This window comes from Electrophorus electricus, chromosome 4 (assembly GCF_013358815.1).
Source record: "Electrophorus electricus isolate fEleEle1 chromosome 4, fEleEle1.pri, whole genome shotgun sequence".
In the NCBI taxonomy this organism is placed as follows: Eukaryota; Metazoa; Chordata; class Actinopteri; order Gymnotiformes; family Gymnotidae; genus Electrophorus; species Electrophorus electricus.
Genome location: NC_049538.1, coordinates 30,597,609 through 30,621,092, shown reverse-complemented (window position 1 = coordinate 30,621,092; position 23,484 = coordinate 30,597,609). Strand labels below are relative to the sequence as shown.

At 43.4% G+C, this 23,484-nt stretch overlaps 2 protein-coding genes across 2 annotated transcripts; one reads left to right on the top strand and one right to left on the bottom strand.

Moving 5' to 3' along the window:
- The first annotated feature begins 789 nt into the window (after positions 1-789).
- Positions 790-6,726, top strand: ctsd (cathepsin D). Its single transcript, XM_027032765.2, has 9 exons — positions 790-934; positions 1,670-1,826; positions 2,531-2,654; positions 2,852-2,970; positions 3,095-3,294; positions 3,741-3,863; positions 5,196-5,340; positions 5,570-5,668; positions 5,953-6,726. The coding sequence occupies exons 1-9, from the start codon at positions 873-875 to the stop codon at positions 6,112-6,114; spliced, it is 1,191 nt and encodes a 396-aa protein (XP_026888566.2). The 5' UTR covers positions 790-872; the 3' UTR covers positions 6,115-6,726.
- Positions 6,513-22,968, bottom strand: slc6a15 (solute carrier family 6 member 15). The gene is made up of 12 exons (XM_027032763.2): positions 22,850-22,968; positions 21,235-21,712; positions 18,177-18,334; positions 17,895-18,021; positions 17,535-17,716; positions 12,189-12,299; positions 11,025-11,266; positions 10,527-10,716; positions 9,338-9,530; positions 9,087-9,246; positions 8,514-8,676; positions 6,513-8,064 (listed from the first exon to the last, which is right to left on the bottom strand). Exons 2-12 carry the CDS (start codon positions 21,530-21,532, stop codon positions 7,687-7,689), a joined length of 2,202 nt encoding a protein of 733 aa, XP_026888564.2. The 5' UTR covers positions 21,533-21,712; positions 22,850-22,968; the 3' UTR covers positions 6,513-7,686.
- Positions 22,969-23,484: the final 516 nt, after the last annotated feature.

The following is a 23,484-nucleotide window of genomic DNA, read 5'->3' as shown; positions in this document are numbered from 1 at the left end:
GATACCACTGAGAATTTTGCCCTTACATCCATTTTGCTCTTTGTATTTTCGGATAGGACTGAATCCCAGTCAGTCACTGGTTTGCAGTGAGAGTTCTCTCAGAAACAGACGTGCCTGAATAGTCACTGGGGCCACAAATCCCCAAATCAGTGAATGATCTTAATTGAAGTGTATAAATGAGAGACTGTAGCAAATCATTTAGCATTGTTTTTAATTTGTTTTTTTAAGTAAAACTGTAAAACATTGAGGTATAATTAATATACTAACATTAGCTCTGTATTTTAGTTAGAAGTAAAAATGGTCGACTCTTCGCAGTGAACACCAGAACATTCCTTTTTAAGTTCCTGAAGTCTTACTTATATTGAAAACTCGTTTATTTTTGCACACTTGAAACTTATTTGTCCTTTTGGTGACAATCTTGCTCTAAAATGTAAAACTGCTTCTGAGGTGTTGCCGAACTAGGAAAAAAACACGGTGAAATGTTGAAAGAGATATATATATATATATATATATATATATATATATATATATATATATATATATATATATATATATTTATTTATTTTTTTACCTCGCCCTTTAGTGACATTTGACCAGAGCACAATTCACATCACTCTGTATGGAACGTAACACAGTGAAACAAGACACAGCGGAAAACAACTTGTTGCATTTTTCTTTTATTTCTCTGCAAAACGACCGACCAGGCCGCATACCTGCAGGCACGTGAGCTGGGCACCGCTCACGAGACACGATTCCACGTGACGTCAGATGGGCCGCCCCTCCCTGTTGTATAAACACACAGGCGGTGTATGAACGCTGTGTAACACTCCTATAAAAACACCAACAGAGGCGCCGTCTGTGAAACACGAAACATGAAGCTCGCCGCGTTGCCGTTGCTCTCTCTCGTTGTGTGGATGTCCGACGCGGTTGTCAGGTGGGAAACGAAGACAGATTTGTTCTTTTTTGTGGTGGTTTTATTAGCTAGTAATTGATTTCAGTCAGCCTTAGCTAGCCTAGCTAGGCTAATGGACTTGTTTAGCTGGGCTAATTTGGCTGTTGTACGTTTGTGACTCAGCAAAAGTCCTGTAAGGGCCCGGCGGAGATAAGCTAGCTGGATGTTAAACACACCTATCAGTTATACAGATAAAACGAGTTACCTCGGGTTAAAACCTGTCACGAAAACTAACGGTAATGTAGCTTTAGCTTTACCAGCTGCTGTTGTTCATTTGAATTAGTCTTTTGAATACGTATTTACTTCATTGTGTTTTAACGCGTTAAATGTCCAGTTCTGCTTTGTAAAGACGCTTAAAAGTCGTTTATCGTCGGGTCCAGTGGGACTGAAGGAGGATGTTTACTAGCTAGCTTAGCTGTGTTAATACTGAGTTGTTGTTCTTATGACGACGTTATAACGCCCTTATGAAGCCTAGCCGGGGAATCCTGACATGTCTGGAGAACACACATGTGGGTTTATTTGCTTATTTATTTCCAAACTGTCATGAGAAACGTGTTTATTGCTTTGGTCTAAAATCCATCAGGTGCAGGTGGTGTTAGAGCTAGGCTAGCTAACTTGGATAATGGTGTATGGTGAGCTACTGCTACAACGAATTGGTCTTTTTAATCCTTCTCGTGTCTGTATGTACCTTTATCTTATCTGTGTGTCATTCCACAGGGTTCCCCTGACCAAGTTTCGCACTATAAGGCGCTCCATGTCAGACTCTGGGCGACCTATAGAGGAACTCTTGGCTACCTCCAAGTCCACAAAGTACAACCTGGGTTTCCCTTCGAGCAATGCCCCCACCCCTGAAACCCTTAAAAACTATTTGGACGTGAGTGCCATTTAACCCCCTCGTCCTAACTCATAAACAGTGACATGTTTGTGATCTTTTGTCCTGGTTGCTATGTGACAGTAAAAGTCTAGTTTGAGGATGCTAATGTTGCAGATAGGTCTTCCTGACCACAATAATATGCTAATACTATGAAAAAACTAAACAAGGGGTACTTTAATTTAAAAACTGTAAACTATTACTAAAATGTAAAGTTCTGAGTACGTGGTCCTCTCCCTCTCCCTCTCTCTCTCTCTCTCTCTCTCTCTCTCTCTCTCTCTCTCTCTCTCTCTCTCTCTCTCTCTCTCTCTCTCTCTCTCTCTCTCTCTCTCTCTCTCTCTCTCTCTTTACCACAAGCTGTACAGGAAGAAAGTCATATACAGACAGACAACCTCATTTCCGTATTTTCATAATATTACTTAAATATGCTTCATCATTGTCATGGATGGCTGGATTTACCAAACGTGAACTTGAAACTTGTAAAATCATGCTTCCCCTTTTTCTTGCTTGTCAGCTGTAGTGTAGTAGCCTGACTGTCATGAGGTGGTGTGTCATGCCACTCCAACAGAAGGACAGACCCGTGCAGTGTCCTGAGAACATGCAACTAATGAGTCCGTTCATAACCCCCCCCCCCCATCCTGATTTTTGTAAACACCCTTTGTTAAAGTAATAAGCGAAGACTGTGCTGTTTCTTTTTTTTCCCACAGGCTCAGTACTATGGGGAGATAGGGTTGGGCACGCCTCCTCAAACCTTTACCGTGGTGTTTGACACAGGATCCTCCAACTTGTGGGTGCCATCGGTGCACTGCTCTCTAATAGACATCGCTTGCTGTAGGTTCCATTTGAATACTGCACAGAATTGTAGAAAGTGTAGTTATAATAAAATGTAGAATTGTAATGTCTGCTTCCCCAGGCTGCTAGTTGTATGTTTCTTCCTTGCAGTTGATCCCACTCTGATTAGTGTTGAAGTTAGCCCGGATGTCTGCGAGTAAGCACAATGTGACCTGGTTGCGCTTTTGATCTTGCAGTACTTCATCACAAGTACAACAGCGCTCATTCGAGTACCTATGTCAAGAACGGCACCGCATTTGCCATCCAGTACGGCTCTGGCAGCCTGTCTGGGTACCTGAGCCAGGACACCTGCACGGTACGTACATACTGCCGTCTGCCGTCCTCAACAGGAGGAAATAGTTTTTGCTTCCTTTAGTTTTTAACATGATGGTTTGACTTGTGCTGGTGTCAGAAACTGAAAAGGAGTGTTTGTCATGTAGGTTGGCGACATTGCTGTTGAGAAGCAGGTTTTTGGAGAGGCTATCAAGCAGCCTGGAGTTGCCTTCATTGCGGCCAAGTTCGATGGCATTCTGGGCATGGCGTACCCTCGCATCTCTGTGGATGGGGTCACTCCTGTTTTTGACATGATGATGAGCCAGAAGAAAGTGGAGAAGAATGTTTTTTCTTTCTATCTGAACAGGTGTGTATGTTTTAAGTGTGTGTGTGTGTGTGTGTGTGTGTGATTTGGCAACAGGCTTGTCCTGAGTGCAGTGTGAAGTTAGTCCTAAGTTTCCACTGTCATTGAAAGGGTGTGAACATGCTAAATTCAAAGTAAACATCCAGGTTTGCTGATTGTAGAGTGGTTCAAAGTTTAGCAGCTTTCAAGTCACTTAATGTTGATTTGATGAAGAGCTCAATCATAAAGGTACTGTGAAGGCAGCGTTAGTCTGTACGTGTGCCTGGAAAGGAGTTAATCACAGTGGTCAAAGTCCTTGACCAGATCGTGCGTGTCATAGGGCAAACTCATACTTTCTGTCATTTGTCTTTTCATTAGTGCTCTGGTGTTGATGTTATTGATCATTGATATTTAACAATGTCATTACTATTGCTGCATGGCCTTATTTTATATATGTGATTCTTTGACAGGAACCCTGAAACTCAGCCCGGCGGTGAGCTTCTCCTGGGTGGCACAGACCCAAAGTACTACACCGGAGATTTCCACTACATCACTCTCAGCAGACAGGCCTACTGGCAGATCCACATGGATGGGTGAGAGCCCCTGATGCGTCACGGTCCTGTGCAGTGTCACGTTTTTGTACTCCTCTCCAGAGGAAGTCGCCCTTCTCTGTTCTTGCTGACCCACAGAGATTGAAGCCCCGTGTTGCACTTTCAGAACAAAAGCTATGTGAACTGGAGAAAACTTAATCAGCTGTTTCACATGGGGGGGGGCTCATTGCTGTTCTCAGGAGGTTAATCTCCCTGCTAGTGGATGGTGAACTAACTGCTGTCAATGAATATTCTAAATCCGATTATATAATCTAATCTAACCCAGACATTTGATTATGAGAATTAATAATTGGATTGTGGGGGGGAACGCAGCATTGCCATGGTGGTCTGACCTGTGAGTTTTTGCGTGGCTGTAACACTTACACTGGTTGTATGGAAAAATTTCCTGTTTTCCTTCACCCCGTCCCTCTGGTCCAACGTCTGCCTTGCCTGGGTCTGGTTGTCCCTCCTCAGGGCCCAGGGGCATGATTCTCAGAATGAGTGACACTGAGTCAGAGCTGATGAGAAGCCTACACACTTTATTTATTTAGAGATACATGAGTATAATATGTAAATGCAACATGGTCAGATATGATAGAACATACAGTATCAAAAATGACAGCTGTCTGTCACTAGCTTAAGCTACATTTGACATGGTCTTTGACCTGTCTGAAAACAGACAGCTCTGGCTGTACTGTACATAATTGTACATTGCCAATGTTAGAATTTCCTACAGAGTCCACAACTCTGCCACAGGGAGAGTGATTTGCGCTCTGCTGTTTAGATTAGTAGGTGGCAAAATTATGTACCTGAAGATGAATCTGCATGTAAGCAACAGTTCGCTGCTATTTCAACATCAGCAACCTCATATGAACCCGTATGAGTGTGGTGGGTGTTATACGCTAGCTAGCGTCAGTAATGGAAGTAGCATACTTTTCGATTTTTAGTATAAATTAGACATCTGGATAAAACATCTTTTGTTGTAACATTTCTCAGACTATTGTATTGAGTAAATGGATATTAAAGACTAGAGACAGAAGTTTCATGCATTGCAAAGAAAAGTTAAAAGACGTGTTTATATTGAAATAAGTTTACCTATGCAAGTAGTTATATTTCTGGCTGTATCAGTTTACATTTACATTTTTAGCATTTAGCTGACGCTTTTATTCAAAGCAACTTAAATTTATGATTGAATACAACTTGAGCAACTGAGGGTTAAGGGTCTTGCTCAGGGGACCAACAGTGGTAACTTGGCAGTGGTGGGGCTTGAACCAGCAACCTTCTGATTATAAGTCAAGCATCATCCATGAACTGAAGTGTTTGTGTGTGTTTCAGCATGAGCATCGGCAGCCAGCTCGCCCTTTGCAAGGGAGGCTGTGAGGGGATCGTGGACACTGGTACGTCTCTGATCACGGGTCCCGCCGCCGAGGTCAAAGCCCTGCACAAGGCCATAGGTGCCATCCCCCTCATCCAGGGAGAGGTACACCACCACCAGCAGCCTCCACTGTGGCCTTGCTTACGACAGCATTATAAAATGGCTTTCCATATCATCATGATCTATTAAAATGTAGCTGTGCATGTCCTAAAGATACATGTAAACGTTTTTGGACTTTTCAAGAAATGTGTTGCTTTTTCTTTACTGTGCGCGTGCGTATTTCTCTCAGGTGTGTGGTTTCATTCAGACTGTGTTTGTGTGTGTTTCTCTGTAGTATATGGTTGACTGTAAGAAGGTGCCCTCCCTTCCAGCTGTCTCTTTTGTCTTGGGGGGACAGACCTACACACTGACCGGAGAACAGTACATTCTCAAGGTTGGTTACAAAACAAACACGTCTCAGGCAGCTCAGTTTTACTCGAATTTAATCCAATTAAATGCCATTAAATCCCGTTAAAGGAATGTGTGTAAGCAGACTCAGAAATGTTGCAACAAACACGTGAAGCAGTTGAATAACTAATTAACTTCATTGTCACAAGTTATTTTTGTAAAAGCTGAACACGAGTTTCCTCCTCCCTGCTGTTCCAACTAGGTCATTGCATGAATATTTAGGAATGTGATAGCCATGCTGTGGTGTCTGTGTCTGTGTGTGCGTTACAGGAGAGGCAGGCCGGTAAACAAATCTGCCTGAGTGGTTTCATGGCTTTAGATATCCCTCCCCCAGCTGGGCCACTGTGGATTCTGGGAGATGTATTCATCGGGCAGTACTACACAGAGTTTGACCGTGATAACAACCGAGTGGGGTTTGCCAAGGCTGTATAGTCCCAGATGCCGTGACCGCCTCGCGGTTTTACAGGAATCATAATGATTAGCAAAGATTCAAACTGTCCACCAGGATCTTTTCACCTGCTTCTGTACTACCTGCACAGTGATCCAATGGTGTTTGCACCACATGCTTTAGTGTCCTGAATACTCCGTTATTGAGGCGTTTGTGATGTCTGTGTGACTCAGGGACAGGCCCAACACAGGCTGCTACTGCTGTCTCACAGAATGACAAACATCTGAGGTATTGATTTTTAACATGTTTGTTAATTCTTATTTCAATGATCTTAGCTATTTTTACTTTAAAATTTTACCTTTTTTTTCTCGAAAATACCTGTGACTGAATCAGTGAATTCGAGCAAAATAAAATGTTTTAAAACCTCATAACCTATAATCACTATTTTTCTGTTAACACATTGTTGACTTGCGTTTCTTGGCGGTGTTGGTGTGTGAATGTGCTTGGTGTTTGTCTTATGTGCAAAATTGAGGAACAAGACTGTTGTAAAAGACTCAGAGTCACGACACTGGTTATGATGATTAATACTCCAGTCCTGAGGAATAGTCATGTCATGTCATGTTGTACTGGTACACACATTAAAACTCAATACAGCACTTGCATGGCCTGTTTTTTTTAATTTTTTTTATTTATACCTTGAGGCTGAGAAAAAACATGTCAAAGCGTTTTCATGTAAAATTAAATATATACAGTAATTAGGCAGCACTCCATACAATGATAGTAAATAGGTAAACAATCAAAAAAAAGTTATTTCTTAGCAAAACATGTCCTAAAATTCAAACTATCATATGTAGGTTAAATACATATGTGGGGTTTTTTTTTTTGTTTTTTTTTACAGAATACATACTTCTCCAATTATTCGATAAATGACAAATCAGGCACATCTTTTCAATCATTTGGGGTTGTAAATGCCATCCATATGCTGTGAAGCAACACAGTAAAATAGTCATTTTATCAAAAGAAAAGTTGTATTGCATGTCTAACTTTTTTTCCCGTAGTTCACACATACAGTACATTCTATACTGTTCCAGTGTAGCTAAGCTGCTTCTAATCTCATTGGTGGACAGCAGCCGCCCTTGCGACTTGATTGGTATTTACAGCCATTCCACAGTAGAGCAACCCCGGAAGCCACGCCCCCCTCATCCAGGTGTGGGAGGAGGTGTTCGCCTGTGCATGACAACTCAGGTGACATCTGGGGAAGTGGGGTGCATCTATATTATTTACAAATATAATACAAGATGATGTACTGTTTTAAGTCCATAAACAGCAAAGCATGGAGAGGTGGTGTGAAAGGTGGAATCACTCGACAGTTGAGCGGGGACTACGGGACTGGTGTTTGAGGTAAGCGATTGTTTTTAAGGTGAGCATGCATGGGGTACGCAGGGTGAAGTGTGGTGTGGGTGTACCGAGCTGAAGGTGACTAAGGTGTGATATGGGAGAGGTGGAGAGGTTCTCCTTCACCCAGGGACGCAGCAGGTGGGTGAACAGGAATGGCATGACGGTTACCCTGCGACCTCTGAGCTCGACGTCGGCGGGGATCGAAATGAGGCTGGACCTCACAAACCCGACTCGGGCATGTCGCGCTCCTCGCCCGTCCGACGGCTGACGCCAAGGTGGCCGTTGCTGGTGGGTTCTGCGGGGCTTGGGCCGGGCATGCCATGGTTGTCATAGACACTGCTGCCTGGCACAGGGGATGCAGCCTCGCTGGGCGTCCTGCCTTGGATGAGGCTGGCGTCATCATCCTCCTCCTTGCTCCTGCTCTCGTTAAGAACACGGCCCTTCTGGTAGGCCGGGCCGCCGCTGGCGGTGTTGTCCATGGTGATGCCGAAGCATCGCAATATCAGGACCACAGGCACGGGTAGCACGGCAATGAGCACCAGGCTGATGCAGACAGCCAGGCCCCACGGCGGGTAGCTGAGGGACTGTTCCTGAGCCTGAAACAAACACATATGGGCAGTTGGATTATTCTGACAGGATGTAACCTCAGACCCTACCAACAGTCCTAATGACATCACTAACTGGCACGGCGGCTTGGTGGTTAGCATGTTTGCCTTTCAGCGCTAGGGTTCGAGTCCCTATCTGGGTGTAGTTTCCATGTGGATTTCCTCTGGGGGCTGTGGATTCTGAGTGAGACTACGCTGTGTCCCACTTGAGTTCCAAGAAATGTGCTATATAAATGTAATAATAATAATAATAATAATAATAATAATAATAATAATACTTACTGCTAGTGACCAAATACATTCTGATCCTAATGGACATGAGAATATGACCTGACAGAGCTCACCTTTCCATTAACCTGATGCATGTTTACATGTTATGTCATATGTTGTCATATACACATGACATGCTACATACAGCTAGTCTGGAGGGCGGGACGCACCAGGTCCTGGATCCAGGCACTGTAGGTGGGCGGGGTCAAGGCCAGCTGGATGGCACTGGCAGTCAGCAGACCCAGCAGGAGCAAAGGCGTCACATACTTCCACATGTAATAATAGTAGCGCGAAGGAGCAAACCCCAACATGTCCTTTAGGTCTTCAAAGAACCTGCATGGACACAGACGCCGTTGTTTCAAGGCCGAGCTCACTGCACACACACACGCACACACACACACACTGCCAATTCACATTAAAATAAAACAATAAAGCTTATTACGAGATCTATCTCTTCGGGCCGGTCACTTCAGAATTGGACCTTTATTACTAGTTGTAGTTATTATTATTAGACTAGTATTTCTTGGATCTAAATGTCACACTGCTATATTTTGTAAGGCAAAGTTTCAATCTTCCTTTCACTTTAACTGACCCTCTGGGCTTCGCAGATGGCAACATGCCACTATGATTTAATAACTAGTACCAGTAGAGGGCGCTGCTAGCCTGGAGGAGAATAGTAATTTACACAGAGGAGCACCAACTGATGAAGGTGTGAGTTAAGACTTTGGTTCTGAGCAACGCACTTATCGGTGCCGTAGACCCACGCGACTGCCACGTTTTCCAGAAAGACGACGATGAGTAGAGGGAGTGTGGCAGAGTAGTCATCAAACATGGACACGAAGTAGTTGCCCGATCGCTGAACAAAAATCAGCCCGAAGCCCAACGAGATCAAACAGCAGCCGACTACAAGAAAGTCAGAAGGAGACGCGAATGATGGCAAGCACACACATCCCGTATGTAAAAGCCTGTTGTGTGTGGAGTCCTTGGGTCTTACGTGTGAGGATCTCCTTGCGTAGTTTGAACGTGTCCACCAGGGGAGTGATGATGCCCTCGATGGTGCCAAACATGCTGCCCAAGCCAAGGTTCACCAGCATGAGGAAGAACATGACCGACCAGAACGGGGAGGCTGGAAAGTGGGTCATGGCCTCGGTAAACGCGATAAAGGCTAAACCTGTACCCTGGACTGCCTGGGGGGAGAGAGGGAGGGAGGGAGAGAGAGACACACAGACATCGGCACCTGCACAACTGGGCCATGTGCTCCGCTGGCCTGTTTCATGAATGACCTCTTTAAAATGGCCAGTTGACATGTCTAATGCATAGTTTGTGTAGACATGTGCGAGTGCATGCACACACACACACACACACACACACACACACACTATATATATATATATATATATATATATATATATATATATATATATATATATATATATATATATATATATATATATATTTAAAGAGAGTGAGAGAGAGAGAGATTCTAAATTGTAGTAAAGTACAGAGTTTCCAGAGAAACAGGCTGTTTTGGAAAAAGGTCCTTCATCAGCTGTGCAAGTAAAGTGTTTCTCTGGAACTGGTACTTCACTACGATCTAGAATCTCTATACATCTCTTACTACAGTACATGGAGTTACTCACCTGGAATCCCCCCCCCCCCCCCAATTTATATATATATATATATATATATATATATATATATATATATATATATATATATATATATATATATATATATATATATATTTTTTTTATATATAGACACACACACACAAACAAAAACACACACACACACACATTTATATACAGTCTATACACAAGACATACAGAAGACATATGTCACCTTTATACACACACACACTTATGAAGAGAGCAGTTGTGTCAGAAGATGTGCACTGCAAGCTACAACTGACAATTACTTAATTCATTAATAAACTCATAAACTCATTAATAAACACAATAAATTGTGTGATCTGGATTTGGATAAATATAGTGTTATCAATATGCATGAAAATATTTTCCTTTCCATTTATGATTTATTGTAATATTGCTACTAGTAAATTAAAACCTATTAGGGCCAGATAGTATTATGCAAATGGGACATTAAAAACAATAAAGAATGCATTGCAAGAGTAAGACTTTCATGTCGTCTGCTCCTAGAACGCGTGCTGGACTTGTCCATACCTTGTTCATCTCGTCCTTAATGTCACATTTGTCCAGAGCCAGGCGAGGGTAATCACTCTCCATCACGCCACTGATGATGTCGGTCATCTTCTTGTAGTCTTCGGGGCTCACGTGACTTAAGTTGATGTGGTGAGGAATCAAGTCATGACTTATCTCGTTGCCCAGGTAACCAACAATCTTCCTTGTGTTCCTGACATTTAACAACACAACTGTTATAGGTTTTTTTCCTCCATGTAATTATCTCATTTTCACTCTAAATGATTTGTTAAGTGTGCTGATTATTCTAAAGACCTTGAAAAACAAGAAAACCTTGGACTGTAAATGTGTTTATCGGCAGCTTTAAGATTTCAGTGTACCGACGGCTTCCCCGATGACACCTCCACCGCTGAATGAAATGTGTGGCGTTTAAGCATAATCTAGAGCAGCGTTCTGCACACCCGTAGCCTTTCCTATGCTCTGCTGTTCCCCGTGGTTACTTCTGTAAGGCGGGCCACTCACAGCTGGACACACTTGTTGTTCATGAAGTTGGCTTTGAAGCCCAGCACGGCGAACACCACCAGCGTGGCCAGGACAGATGTGAAGAAGTTGATGAAGGATACGAGCACGGCGTCAAAGTGGCAGTTGTTGTCGCGCTTGTTGTAGCTGGAGAAAGCGATGACTCCTCCGAAGCCCAGACCCAGGGCGAAGAAGACCTGGGTGGCTGCTTCCCGCCACACCTTAGGTTCCAGCATAATCTCCACCTGTCGAAACACACACCCACACACACACAGAGCCACGACAGTCTGACCCAGAAACTAATACCAAGATTGACTTTAACCATACTGCCAATCAAACTTGGATACCATAGAAAACTATTATGACAGACTGTATCATATGTCTGTTAAATTATCATAAAAACTGCAAAACACATAATACTAAACACTTTTGACATATTACTTGATCCATTACCACTTTTCTTATTTATGCTGCTTGCTTTTCTTTTTTTTGCTTTTATTAGTCACAGATATTAATCACAGATATTAATGAACATGACGTGACGGCACAATAGTCCCCCTTTGTGCACAAGGTCATTACACAGATGACTGCTAATGACAGATAATGACACAGCGTGAAGTGTTACGAAGTGACAGTATGAAACAGTATGAAATGCAGGACCTCACTACATAATTCACAAACCAGGCAAAAAAAGAACAAGAATAGTACATTGAACACAAAGTACGTGACACATGTGCATGTGTGTGTGCTATGTGTGGTGTGCATGTTATGCAAAATGTATGTACAGGTACATGTGCTGCTGGGACACAGGCCATCTGCTGATGGAGAAATTAATTTGTTTCTGGAACCTGCCGTGTCACAGGCACAGATGCATGCTGGGGGATGTTCTTGTTTCTATAGCAACCATTATTGTTTTCCACAAATTTTGTTAGCATGAGTAGAGATGTGCGTGGAAGAATTGATGATGAGCAATTTGTTGTAATTACGCTAAATCACACAGATATATCACTTACAATTGAGGTGTTTGCAGTTTAGCACGTCAAACAAGCTGCACTAAATTTGTTGTTGAGGACAAATGTCCTTGGCTTAGTGAGGTTAGATTTTTGCATAAAACAACCCACACACACACAAACCCCCCCTCCCCTCGGTCAGGTGTGTGAGTCTCACCTTGGGGGTGATCATGTGTATGATGCCATCAACAGAGCCCTGAAGCAAGAGTCCCCTCACCAGGAAACAGATCAGCACCACATAAGGAAAAAGGGAACTGAAGTACATCACCTGCAACCAATCAGAACACAGCTTTCACTTCCTCACACCACGATTAAAGTTTAGGCAAAGAAAGCAGAATGAAACATCTTTGTTTCATTGTCTGGCACCCAACAGCACAAAGAATACTTCTAAAGAGAAGTATTAAACAAAAACCAACAAACAAGCAAGACAAAAATACAACAGTGTACCCAACTGTTTTCATATAATCCAATTTGGAATTCTTGGAATAATTCCTCAGTAATTGTTTCTCACAATAAGGCTTCTCAGAACCGCAATGTTATCTCTGGCCTGTAGGGGGAGCACCTGCTCTACGCACTGTCTGATGGTCGCTCACTGCACACAGAACTTGGGCTAGATGTTTTGCATACGCGTGCCCTAAATCACTTTCCTGAAGGATACTTAAAATCAGGACAGACGTTTCTCTGCAGAGCGGTTGGGAGGAGGTGTAAACCGAAGGTTGAGTGTTTACAACAGCGTATAATAACAGTTACCCCCTGAATAAAAGGAGAGAACATTATAAAACCATTCTTTATGGCTTAGCTGTAGAACGAAGCTTAAAAAACATCCCAGAGTTTGTTTTTATGGGCCCACAACAGATTGTGAAGCAGAACAGCTATACTGCAACATACAGGTATACTGCGAGATACAGCTATACGGCGCTACACACAGCTATACGGTGCCACACACAGCTATACAGCGCCACACGTATACTGTGACACATACGTATACTGTGACACACACAGGTATGCGGCGCCACACGCAGGTATGCGGCACCACACGCAGGTATGCGGCACCACACGCAGGTATGCAGTGCCACACACAGGTATACGACACACAGGTATACCACCACGAGACACACAGGTATACCGCGACACACGGGTATACGAAACACACAGGTATACGGTGACACACACGTGTATACTGCGACATCCACGGGTATACTGCGACACACACGGGTATGCGACGGACACGCTGCTGTGCATGTAATGCTCTTTAATGTCTGCTCCTTTTTTCTTACATTTCCCCCCCACACTGTGCTGTGAATGGACATCAGTGTTGGTTTCAGTGTAACTATCATTTAGGTGTCACTTAATATCTCCCCAATTCCCTTCACATGATTTCAAAATTGTAGTTTTACTGCTGCTTTCTTTACTAAAAAAGCACTTTGATTATTCCTTCAAAAAACAGTCCCACAAAAAATCTGCTTATTAGTAACGTATGTTCACTTTTAAACGTATGCAATATGTATTCCCTGTTACCAGACATTGGAAAGATGCCAAGTTAAGGTTTAGTTATTCACATTAAGCTATTCATGAAAGATGCATACATATATACCCATTTATCTCCCCCTTTTGACGTACTGTATTTGAACACCTTGCAACTTCGCTCACTAGTGGATTGTTCACTCTGCCAGTGAGAAAAGTGCGGGAAAAACCATAGCAACCACCCAGGTTTTTGTTCTCTTGTAACATGTGCACGCACATGCGGACTCTTGGCACACGCTTGTACAGAATGCCAGAAAAAGAAAAAACAGCATGTCTATTCTGGAATTTTCTTCCTTCAAATGCACTTTTGTGGAAACTGTGAATGGTACATTAATATTCTTTTGTTGCGGAGCTTCAAAGACCTCCCCGACGCCCTTTCAGTGTGCGTCCTAGGCCAGGCCCTGCGTTTCCCGGGACACCAAGGCTTGTGGACTGGTACGCTCACCCTGCGAGTGAGGTGTGCCGTTCCAGAGAGCAGCCAGGAGACAGCACATCCTCACCACCCCTGCTAAACGTGACTGTGTGTCTGTATAAAGATGGGAGAGAGAGCCTGATTCTGTGGAGAGATCAGCCATCATATTTCACTCACTCTAAGGACGTAAAATATAATCTGCAAACATTTCAGTCATGCAGTTTGTTGGCTAATTAATATGAGTACAGCTGACTTGCACTGGAAAATGTGCATGAGACAGCAGTGAACATGGGAAGAGGGCGGGGCTGAGGTCAGGAGTACAGTGACATCACAGAGACATCAGGGCTGAGGTCAGGAGTACAGTGACATCACAGAGACATCAGGGCTGAGGTCAGGAGTACAGTGACATCACAGAGACATCAGGGCTGAGGTCAGGAGTACAGTGACATCACAGAGACATCAGGGCTGAGGTCAGGAGTACAGTGACATCACAGAGACATCAGGGCTGAGGTCAGGAGTACAGTGACATCACAGAGCCTCAGGGCTGACCTGAGGTCAGGAGTACAGTGACATCACAGAGACATCAGGGCTGAGGTCAGGAGTACAGTGACATCACAGAGACATCAGGGCTGAGGTCAGGAGTACAGTGACATCACAGAGACATCAGGGCTGAGGTCAGGAGTACAGTGACATCACAGAGACATCAGGGCTGAGGTCAGGAGTACAGTGACATCACAGAGACATCAGGGCTGAGGTCAGGAGTACAGTGACATCACAGAGCCTCAGGGCTGACCTGAGGTCAGGAGTACAGTGACATCACAGAGACATCAGGGCTGAGGTCAGGAGTACAGTGACATCACAGAGACATCAGGGCTGAGGTCAGGAGTACAGTGACATCACAGAGACATCAGGGCTGAGGTCAGGAGTACAGTGACATCACAGAGACATCAGGGCTGAGGTCAGGAGTACAGTGACATCACAGAGACATCAGGGCTGAGGTCAGGAGTACAGTGACATCACAGAGCCTCAGGGCTGACCTGAGGTCAGGAGTACAGTGACATCACAGAGACATCAGGGCTGAGGTCAGGAGTACAGTGACATCACAGAGACATCAGGGCTGAGATCAGGAGTACAGTGACATCACAAAGCCTCAGGGCTGAGCTCCTGGGTAGCTGCAGCGAGTGCAAGAACAACCGAAACACTTTGATTTTTATTTAAATATTTGAGCAATAATTTTGTATGCAGGCATCCTGCACATCTCTGACAGAAATGAACATATACACTTTATTTACAAGTTTCTGAACAATTTAGCCAAAAGCAGAGTTAGTGAGAATATATTTCCCCATGGGTGGGCTAGCTGTAATGGTCGCTAAAAAGACTGGTAAATTGATAAAAATACAAATAAATGAATTCAGTTTTATGTTTCTTAAGACAAAATGAGCTTTCTAGCATCAATACATAAAAAAAATATGCATCCAGATAGTTTTTATAGAATTATTAGTGAAAGCTGACTAAAAATCAAATAGCAAATAACAGCATTATAAAATGTATTTACATTATCCTCTACAGTATTTTAATGAACTCTGGACAAACAGCACGAACCTGGCGAAAAATCTCAAAATTTACAAATGACAACGCTGCTATGGGAATATGAGAAGACGACGTTGCTATGGGAACATTCCGCTGAAACCTGTTTTCACTACGTAAAAAGTTTGTATTTCGTTTTACTCTGTGTTAGTTTGATCCCCGCGGTCCCCTGCCATGTTCTGGCTGTGCTAAACCCTGCCACACCCGTGTGATCACGTGAGGAACCGCAGCTCCGTGCAGGCACTGCTGGAGGCAGTGGAGAACATCACAGCCCTGAGACTGCAGTTCCCCACTGCTGCATTCCTCCATCAGACTCTTAACTGCTTTCTAACAGACTTCTGAGGTATTCCCTCTTATATACCCTCTGAGGTATACCCACTTATATACCCTCTGAGGTATACCCACTTATATACCCTCTGAGGTATACCCACTTATATACCCTCTGAGGTATACCCACTTATATACCCTCTGAGGTATACCTCTTCTGAGGTATTCCCTCTTATATACCCTCTTATATACCCTCTGAGGTATTCCCTCTTATATACCCTCTGAGGTATACCCACTTATATACCCTCTGAGGTATACCTCTTCTGAGGTATACCCACTTATATACCCTCTTATATACCCTCTGAGGTATACCCACTTATATACCCTCTGAGGTATACCCACTTATATACCCTCTGAGGTATTCCCTCTTATATACCCTCTGAGGTATTCCCTCTTATATACCCTCTGAGGTATACCCACTTATATACCCTCTGAGGTATACCCACTTATATACCCTCTGAGGTATACCCACTTATATACCCTCTGAGGTATACCCTCTTATATACCCTCTGAGGTATACCCACTTATATACCCTCTGAGGTATACCTCTTCTGAGGTATTCCCTCTTATATACCCACTTATATACCCTCTGAGGTATACCCACTTATATACCCTCTGAGGTATTCCCTCTTATATACCCTCTGAGGTATTCCCTCTTATATACCCTCTGAGGTATTCCCTCTTATATACCCTCTGAGGTATACCCACTTATATACCCTCTGAGGTATTCCCTCTTATATACCCTCTGAGGTATACCCACTTATATACCCTCTGAGGTATTCCCTCTTATATACCCACTTATATACCCTCTGAGGTATACCCACTTATATACCCTCTGAGGTATTCCCTCTTATATACCCTCTGAGGTATTCCCTCTTATATACCCTCTGAGGTATTCCCTCTTATATACCCTCTGAGGTATACCCACTTATATACCCTCTGAGGTATACCTCTTCTGAGGTATTCCCTCTTATATACCCTTATATACCCTCTGAGGTATTCCCTCTTATATACCCTCTGAGGTATACCCACTTATATACCCTCTGAGGTATACCTCTTCTGAGGTATTCCCTCTTATATACCCTCTGAGGTATACCCACTTATATACCCTCTGAGGTATACCTCTTCTGAGGTATACCCTCTTATATACACACTTATATACCCTCTGAGGTATACCCACTTATATACCCTCTGAGGTATTCCCTCTTATATACCCTCTGAGGTATTCCCTCTTATATACCCTCTGAGGTATACCCTCTTATATACCCTCTGAGGTATACCCACTTATATACCCTCTGAGGTATACCTCTTCTGAGGTATACCCTCCTCATCCTCACTCCGACTTCAAGCATGTAAGCAGTTAGATCAAACAAACAGAGGCAATTCCTGTCAAGCACCTTGCTTTAGGATGAAAAGAATGCATTACTTACTTTTAAAAGGGAAATCCACTGTAAACACGCTTAAAATATGTTTAAAGCCTACTTGTCATTTACCTTACACCTGTGTTACAAAGATTTTGCTGTTGCCATGGGACGTTAGCTGCTCCACTGACATGCTAACAGACAGATCAGTGGTATCTGACACTGAAACATCTAGCTGCTGCCTTCCCACCATCTGTGGCCTAAAGCCTCCTCACAGCAGAGTGGCCCTTACCTTCCCTGAGGACTGAATGCCTTTGATCATGGCCAGACACACAATGGTCCAGGCGGCCACCAGACACAGGGTCATCCTCCAGTTGAGCCCCCCGCTCTCTGAGATGGAGTCGGAGATGTCCAGGGTCCTGCGGTACCAGAAGTAGGTGGTGGCGGAGCTCTTCTCACACTCTGGCACCACATCTGAACGACAAGCAAGAATGCGGAGTCGCAGGGGAAGGCAGCACATGTCTGGCAAGGCAGCAATCTTATTCAAACTGCTTTATTAACGTGCGATCAGCAGAAAGGCTGAAGCTAATGTTTTAGTTTGAAATATGAAAGCAAAAATGCCAGGTTGTTCAGGTTTAGAAAATTGTCTCACATGTGCTGGTCTTGTTTTTCAGCAGTGGACATTCGTCCCAGGGCAGTGGCTGTTGAAAGGACTGCGAGAAGTAAAAGAGACTCCAGCCAATGATAACATTGTAGTAGAGCCCCACAAACAAGCACACCTGTGGCAGGGGGAGAGGATGTGTGTCAAAGGGCACAGTGCGTCCTGCCTGTTCCTGTCTGGAGCTGCTAACGCGCGACCTGCCCACCATTCCTGGGTCCGAATGCAGCCTGTAGCAGCAGAGCCGGCCGCAGTGGAACTCCGGGATGAACTCACCATGCAGCTGGCGAACCCAAGGCCTCCCAGATGGGGGCTGATGTAGTTCCATACGCCGATGCTTCCGCGTCGGATACGCTGGCCCACTGACAGCTCCAGGAAGAAGAGCGGAATTCCGATGGTCACCAGCAGAATGAAGTAGGGCACTAGGTACGCTCCTACACAGGCCAGGAGGACATGGATTATAAATTCAGATTATGGAATATTCCAATGTATCATGTTACTTAATGTGTTTAATGCATTAAAGTCTTTTCTGATTTATTGCAACATTAAAATCAAAACAGATAATAGACCATCAATGGCAGAGACAATATTATTCCTTTACAATGCCCTTAGGAAGGGAGAGAAAGGCAGTAATTCACACACACACACTCACATGCGCTCACACACACTCACACGTGCTCACACACACACTCACACACACACACACACACACTCTTTCTCTCTGTGCCTCTGTCTCTGTTTCTTCATCCCTCTACCACTTTACTCAGCGCAGACCCATGTCGAACATGTTACTACTCTTTTCTACTAGAACCAGTATATTTTGATTTTGTTTCAGCCTGACTGATGCTTCGTTCACATTCTGATAACTTCCTGTGTGCTTTTTCTCGGAGAGTCAGTGAAGCTTCCCCGTAGCCGCACAAGAGCGTGAGTTTGAGTGTGAAACCGTCGTATTGAAGCTACGCAGCCAAGTTACATGGAGAACTTGCATCTGTGTCCATTCATGTTTCTGGGGGTGCAGCCCATCTCTCATGCCTTCTCCCCAACATATAAGAATGTGCACAGATGTGGCTCAGAAATGCATTCTAGACTCCCTGTTCACCTTTACGTAGGAAAAGATGTTTGTATTTGTATTAAGCGGCTAAAACGATGACTGAGACTTTTTATGCCCCCAATGCGTGTGTCAATCACTATTACAGTGACTGTATCTGCTATTATAGTGATGACTACGAAAGATTAGTGCCACCAAAACATTTATTCATCTATTTATTATTACTCAGAACGAATGATCTTATGATGCTTACAAAATGTATTCTGGTCTTTTTTATTTGTGTTTTTAATCAGGAGGAGACAGTGATTAAGCAGAAGGTTGTGGTGCAGAACTGGAGAGCAGAAGTGTGTATGATAGAGGCTGCAGCTGTCTGCTGTCACCTGGACAGTGAGCAGGGGGTGCTCACACCCCGCCCCCCCAAAGCTTGGCCTCTTTAATCTAACCCTAGGCTAGAACAGCAGGGCACCCACTCTAATAACAACCTGGAAAATATAACAATGAGTTGTTACCACCATGGTCGAGCCAACCCAGATGTTTTTATGGCTGTACAAACACACACAAATACCCGTGCTTTGTATAGCAGACGAATACACTGTGTTACAAGGTACATTGTGTTATACCTACAGTCATCATAAATACATTCTTATGAAAAAAAAAGTATTTGAAAAATGTTGTGGCTATCTAGCCAAAGTAGAGAAACCAGACGCAGTAGTGAGGAGGATTTTTCATGGTAAATGACATCACGATGCATATTTCTTTTTCCACTGCCTTTTTGAAATGTCACCACATCTTTTCTGCTGCATTGTGTCTCTCAATTTGTAGAAGCATGAGAAGAAATAAACACTGTAATGAAAATAGCACATTTTTGCTATATTTCCCACCTCTGGGAGTAAGAATGCTAGCACACAGACCAGGATAATGCATTTTAATAAGCTTTCCTTACAGCACATAGTATATGCCCAGGGTGAAAATAAAACCTTTGATTATCCCACAGACCTGACACACGCATGCTAGATGTATGCAGGATATATGCAGGTACAGGATCACGCTGTCCCAGGAAAGGCAGACAGCATATGATGCAACTGTGCATTGCTTTCTGCAGGCAGGAGGAACCGATACTAGTGTCTGGTTATATAGCGGTAAAGTGCACCGCAGTGACGATGCTTTCAGTTCTTGTCTCCAAGCTTCCACTCTGACTGCCCCGCATGCGTACTCTCTCATACCCTGTGACCTGTAATATTTAGTAATATATATACATAATATATAGTAGACAAAGGGAGGGGGGCTTGTGTAGCACAAGTACTTAACACATGTTTCTCATTCCAGATGGAGTACCTACTGATGTTACATTAGAATAAAAAGGCATATTTTTCCCTGGGCGTGTTTGTGGGATAATTTAAGATGGCACACTTATCATAAAAATAAGCCAGTGTTGGTGATCATCTCTGAATCACACTTAGAGGGCAGGAACGAATCATCTACAATAAACTGGCACCAACTGCTGAGCTGTTGGCACAAGGCATAAATGAATCACTTTTTTAATGAATCACTTGTTGTTAAAACACTGAGCCCAATTCTACTGTAGGTGTCATGTCATCCTCGCATCCTTCACAAAGGATGCTTTGCTTGGTGCATTGGATACACACTAAAATCGCAAATAACATCCGAACCTTTCTTCAAAGTCCCTGTCTGCAAAGAAAGAATGCTTAGCACATAATTATACTAGCACGCAATGTGCTGAGTGCACGTGTGAAGTAGCAAGAAAACACAACCGTCTCCTCGTAGAGAGGTTTCCTACCTGCTTTCTAAAGCCAGTCTGTAACCAGGACAGTCAAAAGGACAATATTTTCCTTAGAGCAACTATTATGGTGATAACTATGAAGCCACTTGAACTGGTGTTCTTCAAATAAATTACTTACACATGTTCACACAACCAAACACTGTTGAATTATAATTTTAACGTTGACATTTTAACATAGTTTCCCCCCCAGAGTAACAGTTTTTCCTATTAGGATGTAAAGACAATTCAATGTTATTTTAAAATGTGTTTAAATAAGATTGAAGCCTGTTTTATAGATGAACAACACAAGTAATCCAGCATACTCTCACAGAATATAACCCACAGGTAGGCTATATTTGTTTTAGGCTATTCAGTGATAACTCATTTTCAACAATAAAAAATGATTAATTACAAGAAAATATACATATCTATCTGTAGTGAATTACAACGATTTACATTATAATAAATTATCTAAGGTGCAGAGAAATGTCTAAGTGAGGACTTACCCCCGCCGTTCTTCTGACACAGATAGGGGAATCTCCAGACGTTACCCAGGCCTACGGAGAAGCCCACCTGCGCGAGGATGTACTGCAGCTTGCTGCCCCACGCAGGCCTCTCCTCCCCAGCAACATCTAAGCCCTCCTCCGCATCCCTCCGCTTGTCCACGGAGACGGCGTCCGCGATCAGCGAGCTCTTCTTGAAGGAGTCGTCACGGGCGTCTTCGTTGGGAAGCAGTTCTTTGACAGACTCTGTGACATCGTCATCGTCAAGCTCTCTCTTGACGGATTTGCTGTTTTTGGGCATTTGAAAAATAAACCACTGCAGGGGGTGAAATGTCTTTTGGCGATGGGCAGGGAAGACGCTCGGTCACCTCAGTTCTTCTTGGGTGCAGGTTACAACAAGAACAATAGAAGGAGGGCAGAATTTGTCCGGTAGGAGAGGTGGTGCGTAAAAACAATTATCTCCTCATTGTCACAAAATAGGCTATTGGGATTCAAAAAGAAACGAACATTGATTAGACCACGTGGCCAATGCATGTGACTATGCAGTATTTAACCCAGAATCGGAGTGTTTCTGATGTGCGACCGGATCAAATCTGACGCGCATGTTCAGATGCTACTTCACGTTACTTATGTCTGCGCTCAAAATATTTATGTCCCAAGTCTCCAATACGCTCACAGGCAAACACAGTATCAGGCGACACAGGCAAATGCACTCGATATTTTCTCGCAAAAGTGTGCGAGATGAAGGGCTGGCCCGTAATCCGACCGTCTTCACCCGCGCGTTAATAATTGAGTTCTTACGCAATACACGAGCTAATTTGCATAAGAACCCAAACACTCCCCACCATTGGCCCGTGCGTGTCTTAGAAAATATCTTAAACTATAGAAATGTGTTTTGTATATATATATATATATATATATATATATATATATATATATATATATATATATATATATATATACATACATACATACACACTCCGAATTTTATCCACACAAACACACATATATATATAAAATGTCGGTGTCTATAATAAAGCTTTAGTAGTCTTTATTGTAGTGTTTTCCATCGGCACAGCAGCGTGATGCGGCATAGCGCGCGAGCCTATCCCACTCTCCATCACTGTTTATGCGATTACCAAATCTTTGTCATAGGTCTGGATTAACTCTTAAGTGTTTCGTTTTCTTTGTTTGCTTTTAATTAATCGCAGATTTTATATATATATTTATTTATTATTATTATTATTTTTAACGGGTCCGAGGCTAATAAAAACTAGCCCGATTTATTTCGACGGAGCAAACGCGGACTATAGGTCTCGTGATATACACGTTTGTCTATATTGTGTGTCGTCTTAAGGATGAGTAGCTTGGCCAAATCTGCAAGGTATGAAATACTCGATATTCCCTGTTCAGATATGCCTGAGGGCCTTCGGCCAGTTATTCCACAGCACAGCTGTGATGGAGAAGGAGCCTGACATGCATCCCTGCTCTAATACCCCCGTGCCTGCCATGTGCGTTATTTCATCATGCACTGCACTGAATCTGCATGCGCATCCGTTCTTTTATGAGTAATAACAATAATAAAGAAAATCGCATGGCAAAGAAAATGGTCTCTTACCTTTTTTTGAACGAAGAAAATGGTCACGGATGTAATTCTCACCGTTCCCAACGTTTTCTGAACACGCGATTGGCTGTGGTGCGAGCTCACACGCGCATCCCAGCCTGTTCGCGAGGACCGTGCCGGTGCAGTTCGGAAACCGCGAGCGTTTCGCTGACATTGAAGGGGCATGGCGATGCGTTAAAAAGCTAAAGCGAAAATAATGACGAGTCATTGCTCTGGTATGACATACCATTAAAATATTTTACACTCTGTGTTATCAAAAATTAATTTAGCTTGTCTCAAAGAGTTTTAATGTCGGAAACAACACTTGAAAATTCCCGCCCCCCCTCTTAACACAAATGGTTCAGTCTACTACGAGAGCTGGACTACATACTAAATCGGTGCACGCGGGCAACGTTTCCTCAAGGCCATCATGTGCTGTCAGTGATTAGTTCTGTGCATAAGGTGAAGGCTCAGTGAAGAAAGATGGTCAGTTATTTGCTTAATTTAAGCTTTTCTCGAGTGGTCCAGTGGTGGCCGTGAGCAACACTCGCCCAGCGTCCTAACACATATGTGCAGTGAGGTTAAAGCGTGTTGGCTGCATACTGGCTGCATGCATTACACATTACAGGCTTTGTCATTAAGATCTGCGA

Excerpts from the sequence above, each read along its gene's own strand:
- ctsd (XM_027032765.2), top strand. The coding sequence starts at position 873 with ATGAAGCTCGCCGCGTTGCCGTTGCTCTCTCTCGTTGTGTGGATGTCC. Across the intron at positions 2,655-2,851 it reads TCTAATAGACATCGCTTGCT|TACTTCATCACAAGTACAAC; the intron begins GTAGGTTCCATT and ends TTGATCTTGCAG. Across the intron at positions 5,341-5,569 it reads TCCCCCTCATCCAGGGAGAG|TATATGGTTGACTGTAAGAA; the intron begins GTACACCACCAC and ends GTTTCTCTGTAG.
- slc6a15 (XM_027032763.2), bottom strand. The coding sequence starts at position 21,532 with ATGCCCAAAAACAGCAAATCCGTCAAGAGAGAGCTTGACGATGACGAT. Across the intron at positions 10,717-11,024 it reads AACAACAAGTGTGTCCAGCT|GAACACAAGGAAGATTGTTG; the intron begins GTGAGTGGCCCG and ends GTTAAATGTCAG. Across the intron at positions 9,531-10,526 it reads TTAAGGACGAGATGAACAAG|GCAGTCCAGGGTACAGGTTT; the intron begins GTATGGACAAGT and ends CTCTCCCCCCAG.